Genomic DNA, 16,282 nt, shown 5'->3' with positions numbered 1-16,282 from the left:
GATTGCCACCAACTGTACATAGTAATTGTAGCGAATGCCTATGGCAACGCGCAAGGACCTTTTTGGTTACCCTGGAGAATCGCCTTCGTCGGCCAGGGGAATCAAATTGAAGCAACTCAGAACTTGCCTGACGTACACTTCCTTGACATACGCTTCCTCTTTTGCCTATACCTCCGCCAAAACGCGAATACAACGGTGTCTCTGCAATTGCCGATGAAATTTGGTGATATCGTATAGGTGGAAACCTCACGATATTGACGAACTGCAGAAGTAAGGTTCTTGCAGCCAAGCATAAGGCTTCGCTACAATTACTATGTACAGTTGGTGGCAATCAGGCGAGATTGGATGCGCGTACCGAATGTAAAATTTTGGAGCTCTCGCTAAAGGGGGGGGTGGAAGCTGGTCGTGCACATCACTGTAGCAAACGGCTGTGGCTGCACGCAAGGACCTTTTTGGTTGCCCTGGAGAATTATTCTTATTAGCTAGGAGAATTAAATTAAAACAATTTAGAACTTGCCTGACGTACGCTTCCTCTTTCTCCCTTTTTTGCCTACGCCTCCGCCAAAACGCAAATTCAACGCTGTCTCTGCAACTGCTGCTGAAATTTAGCAATATTGTATGGGTGGAAACCTCACGATATTAATAAAGATCACGACACCGCGGAAGAAGGCCGATCGCTAGAAGCAAAGTTGTTAAAGCCAGGCATACGGCTTCGCTACAATTACTATGTATAGCTGGTAGCAATTGAGCGAGATTGGATGCGAGTACCGAATTTGAAATCTCACAGCGCTCGCTAAAGGGGGACACAACCCTGTAGTGTATTCGCTTATTGAGATCGGCTTATTGTTCGCTTAGGTGTACAAGGGGGTAACATGAACGGGTCAGACGCCCACCCTGCTAGTATGGGTGAAGAAATAAGCGAGTCCAGAGTGACATAGCGGGGCCAGGTTATTTTGTTTACTGTACTAGCAGGGTGGGCGTCTGACCTGTTCATGTTACCCCCTTGTAAACGTCCTGTCTCCTTTATAAAGTGGATCGTAGCTTTGACCGCGCTAATATCTGGGAAACGCCACAAAAACAAGGGTATGGCCAGAGCGGGTCGGCCGTCCTCCCTGCTAGCGTGACCAAGGTGTTCGTCTACCCCAAGATACGAGCATATTCAGTCGGGTGGCTTGCAAATTCGCCTTCTTACTACGCCATACTCTGGGCTGTGCGACCAGCCACACCTCTTACCCGCCCCAAGCTGAATCTATTCAAGCTTCTTGCAACACTTAAGATATACCTTGAGCAGTATCATGGTTACATGTACTTCTTTGGTAGAGCTTAGCGTTCTATTTTCCTTTATCCTCGCTAACCTCAACAGTTAGGACTTGTACTCTCGGCGTACGAGCGACTTGCCGTGCCTCACGCTTAACTTAGGCTGCCGCATTTGAGCCTCCTAGGCGCCATTTCCCTACCGCATGCGCCCGTCAGCATACCCCGAAAGCAATGCGTCTTTTGCTACGTAGCAACACTAGCAACTTCAGCTTCGCCGAGGAGTTCATAGGCGACGATGCAATCCCTCCCTATGCGATACTCTCACACACATGGGGGGCGGATACTGAGGAGGTCACCTTCGAAGACCTAACAAACGGCACAGGCGAGGATAAGCCTGGCTTCAAGAAGATCCAGTTTTGTGGAGAACAAGCACGGAAGGACGGCTTGCAATACTTCTGGATTGACACCTGCTGCATTAACAAAGCAAACCACGCCGAACTCTCGCAGGCCATTAACTCTATGTTTCGGTGGTACCGCAACGCCACTCGATGCTACGTCTATCTATCAGATGTCTCCAGCCCCCTTTTTAATACCAATGAAGAGTTCACTTCGCCGCCGTGGGAGCCGGATTTCCAGAGAAGCAGATGGTTTACTCGGGGCTGGACGCTCCAAGAGCTTCTTGCCCCAAGTTCGGTCGAGTTCTTCTCCCAAGAACAGAAGAGACTTGGTGACAAGAGATCGCTAAGGCGACAGATTTACGAAATAACAGGAATTCCTGATTTAGCGCTTCAAGGAGCTTGTTTGTCGCAGTTCAACGTCAACGAGAGATTGTCGTGGAAAGAAGGCCGGCACACCAAGCTCGAAGAAGATGAGGCGTACTCATTGTTAGGTATTTTCGGCGTTTATATACCCCCTATCTATGGCGAAGGGACTAGGGGGGCATTTAAACGGCTCCTGGACGAGATTAGCAAGCTAGAGAAATGCATGAAAGACTTACGCCTTACCGACCCCCGCGATGACAAGAAGCGTATTGAGGAGACTAAGGGCGGCCTGCTAGCCAACTCATACCACTGGATCCTCGAAAATCCCGACTTTCAACGATGGCGTGACGACCAGCAGAGCCGACTGCTATGGATCAAGGGCGATCCTGGCAAAGGCAAAACGATGCTGCTCTGCGGCATCATTAACGAGCTACACAAGTCGATAGCCAACACGGCTCTTCTGACCTACTTCTTCTGCCAGGCCACTGACTCGCGGATCAACGACGCCACGGCCGTGCTGCGAGGTCTGCTTTACTTGCTTGTTGAACAGCAGCCATCGCTCATCTCGCATATACGGAAGAAGCACGACTATGCGGGCAAAGTCCTCTTCGAGGACGCGAATGCCTGGGTTGCCTTAACGGAGGTCTTCACGGACGTGCTGCGAGACCCGAGCTTAAACACCACATACTTCATCATCGACGCGCTGGATGAGTGTGTTACCGACTTGCCAAAGCTGCTCGACTTCATTGCGAAGCAGTCACCCGCGTCTTCTCGCGTCAAGTGGATCGTCTCCAGCCGCAACTGGCCGGACATTGAGGAACGGCTAGAGCGGGCAGGCCACAAGGTGAGGCTGAGCCTTGAGCTGAACGCCGAGTCCGTGTCAACAGCTGTCAGCATCTTCATCGAGCAAAAGGTGTCTCAGCTGGCGCAGCAGAAGAAGTACAACGAACGGACCCGAGACGCCGTGCTAGAGCATCTGACGTCGAATGCAAACGACACTTTCCTCTGGGTAGCTCTGGTGTGCCAAAACCTCGAGGCGACGTCGGAACGGAACGTGCTGAAGAAGTTGGACTCGTTCCCGCCTGGACTGGACTGCCTGTACGAGCGGATGATGCAGCAGATCAGCAAGTCGGACGATGCTGAACTCTGCAAGCAAACGCTGGCTTCGATCGCACTTGTGTACCGCCCAGTCACGCTGGCAGAGCTGGCGGCCCTCGTCGAACAGCTCGAAGACATAGCTGACGACCCAGAGTCGATACGGGAGATCATCAGCCTTTGTGGCTCATTCCTCACCCTGCGAGAAGAGACAATTTACTTTGTGCATCAGTCGGCCAAGGACTTTCTCCTCGCTAGGGCGGCTGAAGTAGTGTTCCCATCTGGAAGGGAGGATGTTCATTATACTATCTTTGTCAGGTCACTCAAAATCCTGTCCAGGACCCTGCAGCGGGATATGTACGGCTTAGGAGCGTTAGGATATCCTGTCGAGGACGTCAAACAGCCAGATCTAGATCCGTTAGCAGCATCGCGCTACTCGTGTATTTACTGGGTGGATCATCTATGCGACTCAAATCCCACGTCTTCAGCGATCCATGTAGACGATCTGCAGGACGGAGGCGTTATCGATGTGTTCCTAAGGAAGATGTATCTGTACTGGCTAGAAGCTCTTAGTCTGTGCAAGAGTATGCCGAAAGGCGTGATCTCGATGGCGGAACTGCGGTTGCTGGTCCAGGTATGTTCGAAACAAGCAATATAGATGTTTGTCATACTGACACAAACTAGGGAAGAGAGGAAGCAACTCCATTTACTGAGCTTGTTCATGATGCGCATCGATTCGTTATGTATCACAAGAGAGCAATCGAGAGTAGCCCTCTTCAGGCATATGCATCTGCGCCGCTATTCAGTCCAACAAGGAGCTTGGTGAGAAGGCTGTTTCAGCACGAAGAGCCGGAATGGATCATTATTAAGCCGGCTATGGGCGACGGCTGGAGCGCGTGCCTGCAGACGCTCGAGGGCCACAGCGACTACGTCAGCTCAGTGGCCTTCTCTCACGACTCGGCCCGGCTCGCGTCGGCGTCAGACGACGGCACGGTCAAGATCTGGGACGCGAGCAGCGGCGCGTGCCTGCAGACGCTCGAGGTCCACGGCGGGCTACGTCGGCTCGGTGGCCTTCTCTCACGACTCGACCCGGCTCGGCGTCGGCGTCAGACGACGGCACGGTCAAGATCTGGGACGCGAGCAGCGGCGCGTGCCTGCAGACGCTCGAGGGCCACAGCGACTACGTCAGCTCAGTGGCCTTCTCTCACGACTCGGCCGGCTCGCGTCGGTGTCAGGCGACCGCACGGTCAAGATCTGGGACGCGAGCAGCGGCGCGTGCCTGCAGACGCTCGAGGGCCACAGCGACCACGTCAGCTCAGTGGCTTCTCTCACGACTCGGCCCGCTCGCGTCGGCGTCAAACGACCGCACGGTCAAGATCTGGACGCGAGCAGCGGCGCGTGCCTGCAGACGCTCGAGGTCCACAGCGGCTACGTCAGCTCAGTGCCTTCTCCCACGACTCGACCCGGCTCGCGTCGGCGTCAGGCGACCGCACGGTCAAGATCTGGGACGCGAGCAGCGGCGCGTGCCTGCAGACGCTCGAGGGCCACAACGCTACGTCAGGTCAGTGGCCTTTCTTCACGACTCGGCCCGGCTCGCGTCGGCGTCAGGCGACCGCACAGTCAAAGATCTGGGACGCGAGCAGCGGCGCGTGCCTGCAGACGCTCGAGGGCCACAGCGACTACGTCAGGTCAGTGGCCTTTTCTCACGACTCGACCCGGGCTCGCGTCGGCGTCAGGCGACCGCACGGTCAAGATCTGGGACGCGAGCAGCGGCGCGTGCCTGCAGACGCTCGAGGGCCACAGCGTCAGCTCAGTGGCCTTTTCTCACGACTCGACCCGGCTCGCGTCGGTATCAGGCGGCGGCACGGTCAGGATCTGGGACGCGAGCAGCGGCGCGTGCCTGCAGACGCTCGAGGGCCACAGCGTCAGCTCAGTGGCCTTTTCTCACGACTCGACCCGGCTCGCGTCGGTATCAGCGGCGGCACGGTCAGGATCTGGGACGCGAGCAGCGGCGCGTGCCTGCAGACGCTCGAGGCCACAGCGACTACGTCAGCTCAGTGGCCTTCTCTCACGACTCGGCCCGGCTCGCGTCGGCGTCAGACGACGGCACGGTCAAGATCTGGGACGCGAGCAGCGGCGCGTGCCTGCAGACGCTCGAGGGCCACAGCGACTACGTCAGCTCAGTGGCCTTCTCTCACGACTCGACCCGGCTCGCGTCGGCGTCAAACGACCGCACGGTCAAGATCTGGGACGCAAGCAGCGGCGCGTGCCTGCAGACACTCGAGATTGGCAAAGTGCTCCGCAACATATCATTCGGCACCACTGGCTCGTATCTACGCACTGAAATTGGTACTGTCAGTATTAGTGCAACGCCATTAGCTCCAAGTAGTACGCGGACTGTTATAGAGCCTCAGAATCCTAGATGTCAAGGCCTAGCGTTGAGTTCAGATGGGACCTGGATAACACACAATTCAGAAAACATAGTATGGCTACCGTCAGAGTATCGGCCGTCATGTTCGGCGGTGATAGGGAAGAAAATTGGCATTGGTGTTGGAAGTGGAAGAGTCTGGATATGTAAAAGTTTAACTTGATATGTCCTAGAGCGTTTAAATAGAGATAACCCACTATCCTTATTTTCTTTTCTACCTCTATTTTATAGAGGGGGCCGGGGATCCAGGGGACTATATAGCTTTCTAATTTGCCACATTGAGGCTTCGAGCATCTTCTGATCAAGTGATAAGGCTACTTATAGAACTACGTGTTAAAGTTTTGCCACTTGGACCTCGGTAAATGGAGACGAAAACGCATCGATCAAGCTAGCAGGGAGGGCGGCCGACCCGCTCCTGCCCTAACCTTGTTAAGGGTCTACTTCCTGGGATTGAAGAATAGAGGAAATAGGGGAACTGTGGTTGGTGTTGGAATAAACGGTCTTGAGTGTGGCGTTGTGGCGGTGATGCACTGCCTCCGCTGCTCGGCGTTTGGCTTGGCGCGGTTGCTGAGTCAACTAAANCATGCCGAAACCCCCAACCTGTATCCTCGTCAACGGATACACATCAAAGGTACAGGCGCTCCCTAGGCGGGTCTTCCGCAGGGATTAGCACTAGCCCCACAACCGGGGTTTTTTAACCCCAGGGCTCTTAATCACACCTACACTTTCAAATTCGGCGCCATTGACGTATTTCAGACCAACCCTTTCGTTTATGGTCGTCGGAGCAGAGTTCCTCCAGGCTTCGCGGAGCCACCTCTGGGGGCGATCTCTTGTCTTCTTCGTCCTCCCGGTACTCAACCGCATCATCGTATTGGCTGACAAACGTTTCTTCGGCGTCCACAGCTTGTGATTGGTTTTGGTGGCGGGGGAATTCCGACTGTTGAGATTCTGCCGAAGGGCTTAATGCTAGCTCCGGGAAGGCATTATTGAAGTTTAACGATGACTGGAGGTGCGAGCGGCGCCTTGATTTGCGAGATTGTTGTTCGGTCTAGACGAATTGTTAACAAGCAATACTGAGCTCTCTCGAAGATATCTCTTACAGCACGATCCCCTCCCGATTTTTGAAGGTCACCTACGATGGTAGCAGAAGTAGGTGCCATGCGAACGTTGCTATCCGCGTGACCTTGGCTTTGATCCTGCTCGTCCGTCTCAAATACTGCCTCAAGTCGACGTTGGATAATCCCGCGAACTTGAGGGTCCTCACAAAGTTGCCGGAAACTCATCTTGTGCTTGCCCAGAGGTAACACCCGTTCAATGAGGTTGGTTTGAGAACTTCTTTGGGTGTCAGAGGGTTCAACCAAACAAGAGTAGATAGAGGTAGAAGACCAGGATGCTATTTGGGAAACAGAGCGGTTATGTAAAGAGAAGATTGAATGATTCAGTCGTGTCAGCGAGAAATGTAAATAACCCAATAAGTGCGACTCCCTTTGAGTGAATGATGTAGACTCAGGGACATAAACAGCCGTTATGTGCATGTTGTGGAGAATTGTGAATGAATGAATTGATGCAATACGACAACTCTCTGCTAGACCCGGCTTTCCAAGCACAAAATAGTGCTTTTCTTGAAGATTGGACGCCGAACGGATTGACTAAAGGCGATATTACTGACTTGAAGCTCCAGCAACGCTAGATCGTGACTAGGCGAGGTTATGCAAAGCACGACCGGAAACTCCCTTTGATGCGCGATCGGGAATAGAAGGAATATGTACTAAAGGGCCTGAAAATGCTCTTACCCTTAGGCATGAATGCTGAAAACGTTCATAGTTTGCTAGAAAATGTTGGAGATCTTAATTTCGCGCCCTGTTTTTTAAATTCGAACCCACAGCCTTTACGCCTTGCAAAATGACTCCATCCTATGCATAGAATTCGTGGGACCCTTTTACCACTTCGATTACATCTTCTCACTGCCTCCCCTTGTCAAGTAATTCTACTCCAGTCCGCACGACTCCGACTGTCGCTCCCGTCTGTATCGCTTCGCTGCCTCCGCCACTCAACCTATACTCAACTTCTGCCAAACCTTCCATCCATGTAACCATTGTCTGAGCCGGAACGTCCTTTTTGACAAGCTCCTCACTCAACGCGGTCAAGATATCTGCTAGCGCCAACCCTTTAATTGCCTTAATTGCGTTGATAGACCTAAGACAGCTCGTGATATCTGATGTGCTTGTAAGATCTTGTAGAATTTGGTTGATATCAGCGGGATGCGGAGCTGCAATGCAGTCATAGATGGTCGTCTGGTCAATCAAATCCCTCTCCAAAGTTTTTGGGTCTAGAGCGGGTTTGCCTGGAGGTTGTAGTGGTGTACTGGAGGCATGGCAGGCTTGTAACACATTCAATGCTCGCCTCATATCACCTTTGGCAAGTGTTACGAGGGATTCGGTGGCGTCAGGAGCAATGTTCACATTTTCTTCCACGATAACCCTATCCACTAAGCTGCGAATGTCGGCGTCCTTTAGAGGAGAGAAACGGAAACGTGTGCAGCGGGAAAGCAGTGCCGGAGAGAGTTTGTGGGTATAGTTGGCAATGATACAGAAGCGGGTATTTGCGGTGTACTTCTCCATTATTCTTCGTAAGGCCATTTGCGCAGTCGAGGTCATGGCATCGGCTTCGTCAAGTATGATGAGCTTAAATGTTGCAAGGGAGGTATTTTCTCCAGCCTTAGGAGCGGCGGAAAATATTTGTTTCGTGCTGCTGAAGGTTTTAATTTGTTCTCTATGGGACAGAGTAAGCCGTTTGGTTTTAGAGGGAGGATCATAATATAACTACCGGACAACCTCAATGCCTCTATCATCACTGGCATTCAGCTCTAGCACCATCTGTCTCATATTTTTATTCCCGTATATTCGTCGTGCGAGAGCTAAGACTGTCGATGTTTTGCCGGTTCCTGGTGGTCCATACAAGAGAAGATGTGGTAATCTCTAAAGTCAATACATGTCAGCTCGGAAGTGAGAAGATAACCCTAAGGCGAGGCTTGAACTTACATTTGACTCTACAAACTTATTAATTGTCGCTAGAATATCTTGATGCCCAGCGACATCATCAAGAGTGTTCGGTCTGTATTTCTCCACCCTGGGATCAAATCAGCTCATGAAAATCTAAGTACGGACCATAAAAAGTACCATGGTAGAGAATCTTCAGCTTCAACCGGTAGATTTGCAGCGCTCCTCTTTCCTTTTGAGTCGGTGTTGTCTGAACCGAACTTGATTGCGCTATCCACAACTGGCGCATCAACGTCCATGTCATCCTCAAAGTCTGACATGTTTGCAAGATTATACAACCTTAAACAAAAGAGACAATGAAATTTTAGAAAGAGCGAGAATACGTGGAAAAGATCTGAAGGACGAGTGATGGGTTGAGGCTGGGAGACGCGCCAAATCGCGAAGACGTGTAAATTGCATCTGAAAATTACGCATCTTATCTCAATCTAACAGCTGTATTCAATCCTCCCACTTCAGCCCTATGAACTCGCTAGCCGCAGCAACGCATCCCCCCTCCGCAACACCACAATTGCCGTGCCTATTATAGCCTTCTCTTCCCCACTGATTCCCTGGGCAGGCTGAGCACCTCCACCATGCCCGTATGTCGTTCATTGCTCTAATTCTATCCCATTCACCCTTAGCTTGAGCTGACGCAATTTACTAGGCATACCATTCCGTCTTTCTCGACGAGCCAAACCAACACATAATCGGTACACTTAACTTCTCGCATACTCCATATAACGACCTGACATTTGAATAGGCAACTTTGCTCTCCTCCCTCTCCGCACACGCACACGTGGCCCAGCCCTCCAACTGGCCCCGCTGCCGCCGGACATCACAGACCTAACCGTTGATGCCTCACATGAGTCGTACGACCCCCTAGACGAAGTACTCTCATTGTTCCGAGCCAACACCTTCTTCCGAAATTTTGAGATCAAAGGTCCGGCGGACCGCGTGTTGATTTATGGCATTTTATTCGTGAGCGAAGTGCTAGGGAAGATTAAGCCCGGTATGAGTAGGCGGGAGGCAGAGAAGGTGCGCTATAGTTTCTTCTATATGACTATAAACCACTTGGAGAAAGATAGCTCTGCAAGCGCGTAGATACTGGTCCTCGAGGAATGACATGTTTCCATGGCATAGCATGGCTAAAGCTAACGGCGGCGTTACTTGTGACAGGCCGTCATGAACATCGCTCTGGACACTAACTTCGCTATCCCGGGCGATGCCGGTTTTCCGCTCAACCAAGCTTTCGAAGCTCCCCGTGACCGAAACGACGCCGAGCAACTACGAAATTACATCATGCAGATGCGACAGGAGCTGGCGCAGAGGTTACTGAATAGAGTGTACGGTGACGGGAATGTGCCAAGCAAGTGGTGGTTAAGTTTTACGAAGAGGAAGTTTATGAACAAGGCATTGTAGATGGGACTCTTAGGCGACTAAGTTAAATGTTGAAAATGAAGATGAAGGGCTTAGGTGAAATAGTGGCTGATATTTATCCTTGAGCTGCTTTATGGTGCTTTAAATTTTCATCCTATTCTCTACATTTTGTTTTCCATGAACGCCTTGTCCATGGTCGTACTCAGTCTAAGAGATCATGCTAAGCTTGCTACATCAGCCATTTTCCTCTTCTTTCCCGCCCTAAATCTACCGCGAGCTTCCACTTTGCCCTCCACAGGTAACACTCTCGTCGCTGTAAACAAGAACCCTTCTGCGCCGCCTCGACTTGTCATCAGCGGATGCGTTCTCCCAGGCAAGACCTGCCAAGACCTCACCCGGGCAGTCTGTAGCATTGGGGCTAGTAAAAGAGTCGGGTTCACCGGGAAGTCCGGGTCTACAGCCTCATACTCACCTTCCCCGAAGCCGCCGTCCTGGTTCATTTCCTTCTTGAACCTTTCAAGTTCTGGTTCCACTGAAAATTGAGGCTGTGTTTGCCTCGCCAGAAACGCTACCTTCCGCTCCTTGCTATACAAGTCACACAACCCAACGAGGGGCTCTACCGTTGGGTTAAAAACCACCACCTGGGCGGCGCCTCTTAGCAATGGCACACAGACTTTCAGCACCGTCGCGGGCTCCATCACACTAGCCACGACAAGTCCGTCAAATCCTCCCGCACGCGTCTCTTGAACTACCCTGGAGATTCGCTCCCAACGTCGTCGTTTCCGATAATATGCCCCTCGCTTACCACTTTTCCAGGTCGCGAGCACGCCATCCGAAACGACCTCAGGCTCGACGCAGCCAGGGTCCTCACTAGGGTGTAGTAGTTGTAACCAGCTGAGCGATTTGAGGCGTGTGAAAAGGGGGTGCGTAGATGTGGGGGAGGACGCATCATAGGAAAAGTATTTCAAGAAGCCCAGATTGGGCTGCGCATTACTGTGAATAACTGTGAGCGTGTTAGTGAGAGCGGACATAGCCGGAATATGCGGACGCGGTGCTTTGCGAACAGGCTGGGCCTTAGTGGAGAGTGGTTCCGATGCTGTTTCTTTAGAAGGTGAGGTGGGCACAGAGGTGTCGGAGGTTCGGTTGGGCGGTTGTATGTTGTCTGAGAAGAGGGCTTCTACAGGTGGCAGAACAACTTCTGAGCTTGGCGCGTCGACTATTACGAAGTCGCCGCCTGCATCTGTCTCCTGTTCTTGATCTTTTGTTTTCTTCTGCTTCTGTCCTTGTTCCTGCTCTGATTGTTCCTCCTCGTCTTCCAATTCTTCTTCGGGATATAATATACCCATCTTTTCAGCTAAAGCTGCGACTATCAAGCCTCCCGTGTCGTCCACGACAAGCCACCGCCCTCCACCAACCATTCCTTTACCATCGGCGGAGGGGACGATGCGACTAGATTCCCCACAATGAATGTTTGCCCAACTCCCAATGAGCCCAAGCATTTCATCCCTAAGTTCCATGATCCGGTGCGCCTCTTTGTCCAACACGAAATGCGCAAGCATTGATACATCCAGAGGCAGAACCGTAAATCGTCGTAAATACTTCTTCGACTTGCGCAAGGCATATTTTGCGAGGGAGAATGATGTTTTCTCATCTATTGCCATATGTGACGCCATTATTTTTGCTATTATTTCTTTCCCCGAACCCGTTCCAGTTTTTTTAAGCTCTTCAATTTCTTCCATTGATAATGTTTGCCGTGACGGGTCATCAACCGTCAGGCGATTGCTGCGCATTATCACCTCGTCATGTTCCCCCACAATATCGAACTCAACTCCTCCTTCTGCTAGCTCGTCCCTCGACTCTACTGGCGTGGCGTGGTCACTCGCGATTGATTCTGCATGCAGTTCTGACGCAGGCACGACGCGCAATTCTGTTTGCGCCCTTCCCTCTTCCTTGCCCAAAACCTCAAAGGTAAGGTAATACGGTCGTCCTAGCAGCAAGTTCGCAGGGAAAGAGCCATATTTCCCTATTGATATTGTCCTATGTGGTCCTATTAGAATTTCTCTTGTAGATATTCGAAGTGACTGGGGTCAGTGGATGCTCACTCCAACTAATCCACATACGTGTTTGGAATTATTTCGAGGACCTTCAGCGTCCCCGAAGGCAGTCGGAGGACAATGTACGTGTTCGGCCGTATGTGAGAATGCATTGCGTGGCTTTTCTTGAGGGTTACTGGGTTTATACGAGTAATGCAATTAGCCACAGAAGATGGCGATGGGTATTACTTTGGGCGAAGGAACAGAAGGAAAATAGCAGTGAGGGGCTACGCTGAGGTTTCCTAAACGGCTTTGAGACTGGCGGCGATCACACAGTCATCCGAGAAAGCTTGGGTTGGTGGGTTGAAAGTTTCGGCCTGGCGCGGCGAACGAGCGAGCGCGAGTGTTGCGGCGGTGCGGTGCCTGGGCAAAGTTCCAGCCCCCGTGCCAACTCGTCGTCATCGCGGGACTGGCCACCAGCCGCTTCCATCACCTTCAGGGCCGCGCAAGCAAGTTGCCCGCCAGAATATACCGCAACACCTGGCTTCTATCTTCTACCTAATACTTCCCTCCTAGAGACTTCTCTCTCACTCCATTCTGGACACTTAGAGCTATTGAAACAAGCACAAAATACAGCACAGCCACATCCGGAGGTCGAAGCCTCATCATCTCCAATTCTTGTAGCATCCGTACCGCTGTGAGAAGACCGACTCGCTCATTTGAAGCTTCATCAATATCACACAAGTTGAGATGGTGCTTCGAAAACCTACAGCAGACCTCGTCCCGGCCCCCCTTTCGCAAGCCGTCAACAACCCCCCATACCCAACTACCCCAATTTCATCTGAGCCACCACCAATCCCGGCTTCCTCTGAACAACATGAAGGTGTCTACTCGCCGAGCTTACATATGTCCCCAGATTTTCGGCTTAGAACATTGGAAGATGCAAAGGGGGCAAAGCATGAAGAAGACCCAGAGTCGGATTACGATAATTCCGACTGGGAGAAATCAGACGACGATGAGAGAGATACTCCAAAATATCTTCCTGGACCGTTGAAAATTGGAGGAGGTCGGCCCATCAAACAACTAGCCGAGAATGGCTTGCCGGCTACGCTCAGAGTGGGCCCACCGGAAGGTACCATACGAAGATCGCCGGAACCGCAAAAGACAGACCAGGAAATGGTATCAACTTCGTACGGAACCGCTAGTACTAGCTCCAAGGAGTCGAATCCACTGAAATCACACAATCCATACCTGCGGATGCAAAATACTGGACAGAGCAATTTCGGAGGCGAGAGTAGTGCCCTGGTCTGGGGCGACACTCCGTCTACAAATGCGAAATATGAGCCTCCAGTGGAACTGCCAACTGAAAAGACGCCTATTGATCAGATATCCAAACTCTCGCTAGGATACAATGCTTTTGCCCGGGATGATCCACAATCCCCATCTTTCAAACAGCCTCCCCTAATACCTGTTGACACCGAGACACCCTCGACCGCTCACCCTCGACATGATTCAAATGCTTCAAGCGCATGGGATCCGGGTATGGATATCTCGTCCTTGGACGCTTTTACCTCAAGGAGTCATGGGTTGCCCTCTGATACGATCCAAGAGGAGCCTCCACAACGGACTTGGCAAGAGCAGCAGGCGTGGGAGCAGAGCGAGAGACAGAGGAAAGAGCTAGAGCTAGCTGCTGCCCATGAAGCTGCACTTCGAGCAGAACAAGAGCGGAGGGCTGAGGAGGAATGGCACCAAGGAGAACAAGCTGCTAAAGTAGCTCTGCAACAGCCTTCAAGCTCTCAAAATGAGATACCCCCCGATTTACCTCCCCGGAGATCGCAAGATCAAGAATATCCACCTCCAAAGCCTCCGCGTCCACATGTCGAGACAGGACTTGGTGGTCCATCCGGGCGGCAAGAGGTGGACATGCCAGAGACAAGTGTGAAAAAGCAGAGAAAGGAGCACTACCAGATTAAACATATCCGGTGGTACGATGCAAATAAACGCGGAATCCGAAAATCACCCATCTTGACGCAGAATGCCAATGGACCATGTCCTCTGCTTGCTCTAGTAAATGCACTTGTGCTCTCCACGCCGGCGGATGAAGACACCGCACTGATCGAAACATTACGGACCCGAGAGCAGGTTAGTCTGGGCTTGCTTCTCGATGCCGTGTTCGACGAACTTATGTCGGGACGTCGGGGTGGGGCTGCGCAAGAGCTACCAGATGTGGGGGAGTTATACGCTTTCTTGGTCACACTGCATACTGGCATGAACGTCAATCCTAGTTTTGCCAAATCTGCCAATGGTATTTCACCAATCCACCCAGCTCTTCGACACCAACCCGGCGGCTTCGAGGACACTCGTGAAATGCGACTCTACAGTACCTTTAATATTCCATTAATTCACGGCTGGCTTCCCCCGAGCGAATCCCGCGCCTATGCAGCATTTGAGCGTGTGGCGAAGACATATGAGGATGCACAACACATACAGTTCCAGGAAGAGGAACTCGACAGGAAACTGCGCACAGAAGGTTTAAATGCGGATGAGCAACGCCTCTACGAAGACGTGCATGNCATCAAGGAATTCCTCACGCGTTGGCCAACCCAGTTAACTGAGTATGGGCTCGAAACAATTATCAGTAGTCTCAAGCCTGGGCAGATTGGAATCCTGTTCCGCAACGATCATTTTTCAACACTGTACAAAGAGCCCCGCTCCGAGGAGATCTTGACCTTAGTTACAGATGCAGGCTATTCTAGCCACGAAGAAATTGTTTGGGAATCTCTTGTTGATATCAATGGCCAGGGTAGCGAGCTTTACTCTGGCGACTTCCGCCCCGTCGGCAATAATGAATCTAGGCGCAACAGATACCCAAAATCCCGCATCACCTCTTATCAACAGCAAAGCCTCCTAGACATAGACGATGGTTCGGGCTGGACCACTACGGAATCTCGCAATAACCGTCGCAACCACCAACCTTCCGCATCAACATCCGCTCTTCAAACTCGTCAAGAAAGCGGCGTCATAACACGCCGGCTCTCGGCTGGACCAGCTTCCAGCAATCCTGCAGACCCAAGCAAAACAGAGCAAGAAGATCATGACTTGGCTCTCGCCCTCCAGCTCCAAGAGGAAGAAGAGGACCGCCACCGACGTTCATTAGAGGAACGGCGCCGCCGCGAGAACGAGCTCTCCCAGCAATTCCTCTCCGCTGAGCAACGCAACACCGGCAGCTCTGGGGTCCGTGGCGCCGAAGTTCGCCCCCTCATCCCACCACGCAGGAACAATATCCAGCGCCCCACCGTCTCAACGCGAGAGGGTCTCCCGCCCCCAACGTACGAGGAAGCGGCTAGTGTCCAGCCGTATCACCCGCCACATGGACACCCTGCGAGCCCGCATGCGCCTATCCGGCCGCAGGGGCAGCAAGGCAGTGCTTACATAGCGAACAGTCAGCAGGGCCCCCCTGGAACGGCGCGAAGGCGAAGCTCAAGACCTGGTGGGCCGCTGGTTGACCAGATTCCGCCCGGGAGCAGCTTGGGGAGGCCGGGCAGGAGGCAAAGCACCGGTGTTGGAGGGATTAGTGGGGTGGGAGAGGATCGAGATAAGTGTGTTGTTATGTAAGGCTATTAGGAAAATCGCGGGGAGGATGAGACAGAGTTGGGGTGCTACTGCTTTCTAGGCGTACGGTTATGGATTGGACTGGACAATACCCTTTCGATAGTTCCGTTATCGATACTGGTTTTTCCTTTCACTCTTCTCTTCTGGTGAGACGGTGACTAGACTGCTTGCGTGGCAGGAGAAGTCATCATTGTATGATAGAGTTTGTATTATTATTAAGCGGAACTCTTTATCTCACGCGCTTTATTATGGGAAACGGAGGGTATCTATTTTTTAAAAAAAATTCCACGTTTCTGAGTCTGGCTACGAAATTTGTTTCGCAACACGGGACAGGCTGTGTGGCAAGTTTAAAGCGTAGCATCTGGTGGCTGTAGTTTAAAAACGAGTACCAAGTTCTAAAGCGGTCTATTATGTTAAGTGAGTCTTTATATCATTCAATGACAGTAACTTAGACGCGCAATCAAAGTTATCTAGAAGCGTATTTACAGAAGTGTTCATGAGGAGATTCTAGTAGAAACGAGAGGGTGGCTCCCTGACGAATTACAGAAAGATAGCCACTATAACTGGCGCAGATTCATGTTTAAATCATGAACATCTTTAGAGGTAGCGCATCGAGAAGACAGTTCACTATCGTGGCAAGGGAAAGATAGCTAGACGTACTAGAATAGAAGTTGAGATTAA

At 51.8% G+C, this 16,282-nt stretch overlaps 6 protein-coding genes across 6 annotated transcripts; 3 read left to right on the top strand and 3 right to left on the bottom strand.

The window, feature by feature from the left end:
* Nucleotides 1-1,470: 1,470 nt before the first annotated feature.
* On the top strand, nucleotides 1,471-5,857 carry K441DRAFT_630257 (HET-domain-containing protein). The gene is made up of 3 exons (XM_067646263.1): nucleotides 1,471-3,747; nucleotides 3,798-4,048; nucleotides 5,293-5,857. Exons 1-3 carry the CDS (start codon nucleotides 1,489-1,491, stop codon nucleotides 5,702-5,704), a joined length of 2,922 nt encoding a protein of 973 aa, XP_067507716.1. The 5' UTR covers nucleotides 1,471-1,488; the 3' UTR covers nucleotides 5,705-5,857.
* A 411-nt stretch (nucleotides 5,858-6,268) lies between these two features.
* Nucleotides 6,269-6,824, bottom strand: K441DRAFT_674833 (uncharacterized protein; the record flags this gene model as incomplete). The annotated part of the gene is made up of 2 exons (XM_067650799.1): nucleotides 6,269-6,589; nucleotides 6,678-6,824. The coding sequence occupies 2 exons, from the start codon at nucleotides 6,822-6,824 to the stop codon at nucleotides 6,269-6,271; spliced, it is 468 nt and encodes a 155-aa protein (XP_067507715.1).
* A 678-nt stretch (nucleotides 6,825-7,502) lies between these two features.
* Nucleotides 7,503-8,860, bottom strand: K441DRAFT_674832 (putative DNA replication factor C subunit Rfc3; the record flags this gene model as incomplete). Its single annotated transcript, XM_067650798.1, has 4 exons — nucleotides 7,503-8,313; nucleotides 8,368-8,519; nucleotides 8,583-8,670; nucleotides 8,721-8,860. The coding sequence occupies 4 exons, from the start codon at nucleotides 8,858-8,860 to the stop codon at nucleotides 7,503-7,505; spliced, it is 1,191 nt and encodes a 396-aa protein (XP_067507714.1).
* Nucleotides 8,861-9,172: 312 nt separating this feature from the next.
* On the top strand, nucleotides 9,173-10,085 carry K441DRAFT_741267 (ARP2/3 complex, 21 kDa p21-Arc subunit; the record flags this gene model as incomplete). The annotated part of the gene is made up of 4 exons (XM_067654375.1): nucleotides 9,173-9,178; nucleotides 9,244-9,289; nucleotides 9,340-9,614; nucleotides 9,756-10,085. 4 exons carry the CDS (start codon nucleotides 9,173-9,175, stop codon nucleotides 9,996-9,998), a joined length of 570 nt encoding a protein of 189 aa, XP_067507713.1. The 3' UTR covers nucleotides 9,999-10,085.
* An 86-nt stretch (nucleotides 10,086-10,171) lies between these two features.
* On the bottom strand, nucleotides 10,172-12,162 carry K441DRAFT_546230 (Gcd10p-domain-containing protein; the record flags this gene model as incomplete). Its single annotated transcript, XM_067642847.1, has 2 exons — nucleotides 10,172-11,993; nucleotides 12,077-12,162. The coding sequence occupies 2 exons, from the start codon at nucleotides 12,160-12,162 to the stop codon at nucleotides 10,172-10,174; spliced, it is 1,908 nt and encodes a 635-aa protein (XP_067507712.1).
* Nucleotides 12,163-12,479: 317 nt separating this feature from the next.
* Nucleotides 12,480-16,078, top strand: K441DRAFT_655184 (uncharacterized protein). The gene has a single exon (XM_067647808.1). The coding sequence runs from the start codon at nucleotides 12,740-12,742 to the stop codon at nucleotides 15,602-15,604; it is 2,865 nt and encodes a 954-aa protein (XP_067507711.1). The 5' UTR covers nucleotides 12,480-12,739; the 3' UTR covers nucleotides 15,605-16,078.
* The last annotated feature ends 204 nt before the right edge of the window (nucleotides 16,079-16,282 follow it).

The sequence above is a fragment of the Cenococcum geophilum genome (assembly GCF_001692895.1).
Source record: "Cenococcum geophilum 1.58 unplaced genomic scaffold K441scaffold_8, whole genome shotgun sequence".
In the NCBI taxonomy this organism is placed as follows: domain Eukaryota; kingdom Fungi; phylum Ascomycota; class Dothideomycetes; order Gloniales; family Gloniaceae; genus Cenococcum; species Cenococcum geophilum.
The sequence above is the reverse complement of the archived record's forward strand: the minus strand, read 5'-3'. Positions and strand labels throughout refer to the sequence as shown.

Excerpts from the sequence above, each read along its gene's own strand:
- K441DRAFT_630257 (XM_067646263.1), top strand. The coding sequence starts at position 1,489 with ATGCGTCTTTTGCTACGTAGCAACACTAGCAACTTCAGCTTCGCCGAG. Across the intron at positions 3,748-3,797 it reads AACTGCGGTTGCTGGTCCAG|GGAAGAGAGGAAGCAACTCC; the intron begins GTATGTTCGAAA and ends GACACAAACTAG. Across the intron at positions 4,049-5,292 it reads GGCCACAGCGACTACGTCAG|CTCAGTGGCCTTCTCTCACG; the intron begins CTCAGTGGCCTT and ends CGACTACGTCAG.